General features: G+C 56.0%; 1 protein-coding gene across 1 annotated transcript in view; it reads left to right on the top strand.

The window, feature by feature from the left end:
• The window catches only part of ANGPTL4 (angiopoietin-like 4), a gene marked incomplete at its 5' end in the record, with an annotated part of 6,736 nt that extends 3,775 nt beyond the window's left edge, over positions 1–2,961 (top strand). The window contains 4 exons of the mRNA XM_008938857.1: positions 1,279–1,392; positions 1,477–1,572; positions 1,858–2,133; positions 2,704–2,961. Coding sequence (XP_008937105.1) covers positions 1,279–1,392; positions 1,477–1,572; positions 1,858–2,133; positions 2,704–2,885 — 668 coding nt within the window. The remainder of the gene's footprint in view (positions 1–1,278; positions 1,393–1,476; positions 1,573–1,857; positions 2,134–2,703) is intronic.
• Positions 2,962–5,705: the final 2,744 nt, after the last annotated feature.

Genomic DNA, 5,705 nt, shown 5'->3' with positions numbered 1-5,705 from the left:
TTGCCCCAGTGCAGCGTCTGGGGCTCCCTGGGCACCCAGCGAGGATGGGGTGGGGGTGATGCCCACAGGGGCTGCTCTTGCTCTCAGCAGCTCAAAGGCCCCATTTTCCTCCCTTCTGCCCCATGCACAGTCCTACATCTGTGGGGCGGGCCCCTGACCCTGGGGACAGCTACCCCAGCACCCTGGCACAGCCCCAGGCTTGTCTTTGGGCTGCTTCACCCGCCTGTTGCGGGGCTGTGCTGGCAGCAGCTGTGAGCCACCAAACCTCAGCCCACCCTCGGGTGGGGAGAACAGACCCCCCTTTGTCTGGGGTGCTGGGGGCACCTGTCCCTGCTGACAAAGAGCCCCTTGATGGCACGGGCAGCCCGGGGCTGGGCCCTTTTTCCTCCTGCAGCCTCTCCACTCGGGTGTTGCAGCAGGTCCCCAGCCCAGCCCCAGCTCTCCCCAGAGCTGCAGGTGCTGCCTCCTGGCTGGACTTTTATCAGCACTGTTGAAACGGTGCTGTGCTGGCAGCTCTGGGCAAAGTCCCCTAGGGGAGGAAGGAGAGGTGGGAGCCTGGCCGGTGTGGGGATGGAGCAGGCTGGGAGGTGGCCTCACCCCAGGCAGTCCACTTATGCAATGAGCTGGGACTCCCCATTTCCTTGCCCCGGCTGATGTCCTTGGGCAAAAGGGTCACCCCAGCCTGGCCCCGTGCCTGCTGGTGGCAGATTGCCCAGCAGGACGTCTGGCTGGGGCCAGGCAGTCACTGGGAGCAAGAGGTCTCGTGCTGGATGCTCAGGCACCTCCATGAGGTCAGGACTTGGGATTTCTTTTCTGCCCCTGTGTCCCCTGGGAGATGCTTCAGCCTCTGGGGGGGGATGGGGGTGCCTGGCCCTGGCGTGTCCCTGGCATTACCTCACCCCAAACAGGCTGCTCCTGCCAGCCACGGAGGCAGCTGGGAATCTCCTTGGGTCTCCCCTCGACAGGGAGTCATGCTCTCCGACCCAGGTAACCCCAGCCTGGCCCAGTGCCTGGCTTCTGTCATGGACAGGAGCCAAAGGAGCTGTTTGGATACATGGAAGATACAGGGTCACAGTGTTGGAAGATGCTGAGGTCAAGGGCTGTCATCTCCAGCACGTGTCTAGAGCTCCAGCACGTGTCTAGAGCTCCAGCCACTGCTGAGCACAGCTGGCCAGGCTTGTGGCCAGGGCTGCCAGTGCCAGGGCTGTGGTAGGAGCGACCTGCTGGTGAAGTGGGACTCGGGAGCATCTTCTCAGTTCTTGTTTCCTTCTTCCACAGAGCTCCCAGAGGACTGCCACCAGCTCTTCCTGTCTGGGCAGCAGAGCAGTGGCATTTTCCAGGTGCAGCCTGCAGGGTCTCAGCCCTTCAAAGTCTACTGTGACATGACTGCAGGTAAAGCCGTGGAGATCTCCTGCAGCACTGTGTGGTGCTCTTGCCAGTGGTAACCCCCAGTGATGGTGTCTTTCCTGCCCACAGAGGGAGGCTGGACAGTGATCCAGCGGCGCACGGACGGCTCTGTGGACTTTGACCAGCTTTGGGATGCCTACAAGGATGGCTTTGGAGACCTTCGTGGTAGGTGGCTGATGGTGCCCAACTTCTTAGCATGGGACAAGTGTTACCTTAGCACGAGTTATTCCCCCTTGCTGGCCCCTGGAGATCTCTGTGCCTGGGCTGAGGAGGGGGAGCACAGCTTGCAGAGCAAGAGTCCCTTGTTCTGACTTGACCTGCTGTCTGGCACCTGCAGACAAGTGCTGCAGTGTCCTGGATTGTCCCTGTTTGTCTCTGGAGCCTCTTCATGTGCCTGCTTTGCACAGCATGTTTGTGTCCCTGCAGCTAACACAACGTGTCTTGTTTCAGGTGACTTCTGGCTGGGCCTGGAGAAGATACATCACCTGGTCCAAGAGGGGAGATACAATCTCCTGATTGAGCTGGAAGACTGGGAGGGAAATTCCCAAGTGGTTCGGTTTGTCTTCAGCCTTGGTGGTGAGAGCACAGCCTACATGCTCAACCTGCTGGGACCTCTCTCTGGAGAGCTGGAAAATGCCATTGGGGACTTCAGGCAGCTGCCCTTCTCCACTCGGGATCGTGACCATGACCTCAAAGCTGACACAAACTGTGCCAAACACCTCTCAGGTCAGTAGGAGCTCTTCCTTCCCAGTGCTGGGCGCTTTCCCTTCAGTCCTCTGCTGTCTGGTGGTGGCTGTGAGTGGGACAGGGACCCTGTGGGACCAGGCCCCGTTCGTGTCGTGCCCAGCTTGTCTTCTGCTTCCCCAGGAAAGCTGTGACCTTGCCAGGGGCAGTGCAGGGAGCTGGGAGGGAAGCTGGAATCAGGAGGGGCTCACGATTCAGATCTTGGCCCAAGCATCTGTCTTCATAACAGCTCTGCTGGTTGCCATCTTGCTTGGAAGCCTTCCAAATGACACAGAGGCCAGTCCCCAGGCCTGAGATGGGGCTGCTGAAGGGTTTGAGGGGGTTTTGCATGCAAGAAAGAGCAGCAAGGATTTGCAGACACATCCTAAAGTTGTATAGGATGTCTGCAAGGCTTTCCCAGTGCACGGGACTCCTCAGGTGGGTGTGAGGTGGTCACATAAGGTCTCAGAGCCCTGGAAGAGTGGGGAAAATGGGGGTGGCAGCTGCCTTGAACCCAGGATTTTCTGCCTGGAAGTGCTGTGGGTTAAGCTTGCCTGTGCTTTGCCCTGCTAGGAGGCTGGTGGTTCAGCACCTGTGGCCACGCCAACCTCAACGGGAAGTATTTCCGCTCCATCCCCCGGCAGAGGCACGAGCGCAAGCAGGGCATCTTCTGGAAGACCTGGAAAGGCAGGTATTACCCTCTGAAGTCAACCACCATGAAAATCCAACCTGCAGCAGTGGAAGCAGAGCCCTAAAGCTGCCACTTGAGACTTGACCTTCTCTGTGGAGCACAGACCTGAGCTCCATCTCCTGGTGTTTACAGAAGCCAAACCCAGCCCCCTGGGATGTCCCCCGGGGAGCGTTTCCCTTGCTCAGCAGCCCCTCCGTGGCATGCTGTGTCTCCTTGCTGCAAGTAAAACAGCTCCATTTTGTTGAAACCCCTGGATGAGAGCTCCCAAACCAGAAGAGGAGCCACCAGCAGGGAGATCCTCCTCCAGAGCATGCACAAGGGTCTTCCAAGCTGCCACACGCTGCTGTGGCACGTTCCTGTTGTCTGGTGCTTTCTGTCCCGTCTGAACACTTCTGTGCTGGTTTTGATGAGCAGGGGCTGGGGTGGGTAGGGGAGTGTGTGAAGTGTTTCAGAACAGTGTCCTGGACCCCAGTGTTGGGTACAGAGCTTTGCTGTGTCCTGTCTTTCACTGTTGTGCCCAAGTGATGTCCTATGTACCCTCCTAGGAAAGCCCCCAGAGCCACCTCCTCTGGTGCTGGGGGGCAGTGAGCCTTGGGCAGCTCCAGCTGCACAGCCCCTGCTCTGCTCACCTGGGTTTTAGAGGGGAGGCTGGAGGACCCCCTGTGCAGAAGGGGACCTCAGGCTCACTTGGCTGCCCTGGTCCTCCACGGCTCAGTAATTCCAGCTCTGCTGGAATTTGCCAGGAGCTGGGGAAACAGCTCCCAGCTCCAGGAGAGGATGGGTGAGAGCCTGCAGCCAGTTGCATGGGAGCCAGATCCTGGAGGGCTGAGTCTGAAGCTCTGCCTGGAGCTGACCCGTGTTGCTGGGCGTGGTTAGGACGAGCACTAGGACAGTGTAGGTACAGAGCAGGGGCTGTCCCTGAGCAGGACCAGCCCTGCTGTCCGCTGTAAATACCCCTGAAGCCTGGAGAGCTGCTCCTTCTCCCTGTACCAAAGTAGCACACCACACTATATGCATGCCCCAAAACTTGCTCTCGAGGGCCAGGGGACAATGGGGGTCCTGTGCCTCTGCCTCTGCCACAGGTGTCTGGAGAGAGGTGGGCAAAACAGGTCCCCAGAAACTCTCATGGGCCAAGCTGCCGTCTTGGGGCTTCCCAAGCATCCTGCCCTATTGAAGTCATATTGACTACTGTGCTAGAGCTCCTAGCTGCTAAATACTGTAAATAGTTGTTTGTAGGATGGTGGATCTTGTCGATGAATTCCCTGTTTTAATTTGTTTCCATATTTAAATGCAGTGTTAATAACAATGTGGTGTAATTTATGAACGTCGACGTGGGAAAGAAAAGCAGCTGTAGTTTGTGTATTTTAAACCTTTTTTTTTGTACTAAAATATCTTTTCTGAAAACGTCTTTTAATAAAAACAAGTCTGTAACTGTCTTGCCTGGATTGTTTGACCAATAGTTTTACCAGTAGGTGTGTGAGGACACTGGACTGGGAAAGTTCACTTGCTGGGGGTTAAGCTGAGCCCTGTGCTTGCTTCTGGCCTCGATTCTCAGCTGCAGCCTTGTGGAGCTCTGGAGATAAATCCCTGCTGTACCCCCCAGCAGGAGTTCCTGGTCTGTTTGAAGCTCAGGGGCTTCTCAATTTCTTCTCCCTCTGGAAACCAGGCCCTGGGGCTGTAAGTTTACGAGTGATGATGAGCTGGCTGTTCTTATTCCCTGCTGGCAGACCTTTGAACCAGGGAGATGTTCCTTGTACCTGACTGGAAATCCCTGTAGCAACTTGAAGAGCAGGGGCTGAGCTCTGAATTATCTGGATGGGTTAAAGTCAGAGCTGCTCAGGACAAGCCCAAATAAGTAGTAGACTTTTACCTGCTTGTACTGTACATGCACAGTCATCTCCAAAAGCATTGATTGCAGCCTCTGGGCAATGATTACATATGTAGGAATGCAATGAGCTGGGGATGGAGGCAAGCTCCAGCTGTGCTTGTGATCCCCAGACATGTGGCCTGATACTGAAGCTGGAAAGAACAGCAAAGGGTTCTTTAGCTGGTGAAAAGGGGACAAAAATTGCTTGTTGCAGAAAGAAGAACCAAAAGGCTGCTCTAGGCCACCGGAGCAGCTGTGTAAATACCTGGTGTACCTAAACATGGCCCCAGCTCCTGTCTGTCCTCCTTCCCTGGGGAAAAACCTGGGGTTAATGATAGCCCCAAGCACAATTGCACAAACAGCCCATTATTCCTGGCTCTGTGCTATCTATCTGCTCACTCGTGCATTCAGAAATACATTTTTAATGTTCCATTTGCTTAATTCAAAGCTTGTTTAGTCCCTGGGTGCAGCAGCAGATACTGGAGTGCTGTGTTTTAGTCTGAATGCTGAACTGGTTGGACTTGCCTGGGTTTTATGCTTCACACAGAAACTGGTGCAGGAGCTATGCTGCATTTACTCATTGCCAGGGTTTTTTTGCAGGGGTTTGCTCCCCAGTGGTGCATTCGATCTTCAGCATCTACATGAGGCAGCTGAAGGACGATGCCACTGGGTACCAAACACCAGCCAGGGAAGGCTAAATGCCCCAAATTTGCCTAGCCCAAGCACTGCAGCTGCTGCTTTCTCTGTGTCTCAGCCTTGCCCTCTTCTGTACAAGTCTCCAGGTCCCGTTGGTGTCAATGCCACCCTGTGCTCCCAGCCCATCGGTCCCACACTGGAGCATGTGGAAACCTGAGGCCCTTCCAAGGTTCCTCTGCAGGAGCAGCCGGTCCTGGGTCTCTGTTTTCAGCTGGAATCCCTCTGGAGTCCTCCAGCTCCTTCATTTTTAGCAGCTCTGATGAGCAGGCTGAGTCCCGGTGCCCGGTGGGGGACGGGGCAGCTCCTCCAGCCACAGCCCCA

The sequence above is a fragment of the Merops nubicus genome, unplaced genomic scaffold (genome assembly GCF_000691845.1).
Source record: "Merops nubicus isolate BGI_N331 unplaced genomic scaffold, ASM69184v1 scaffold26724, whole genome shotgun sequence".
NCBI lineage: Eukaryota > Metazoa > Chordata > Aves > Coraciiformes > Meropidae > Merops > Merops nubicus.
Note: the sequence above shows the minus strand (reverse complement) of the source record. Positions and strands in the feature narration are given on the sequence as shown.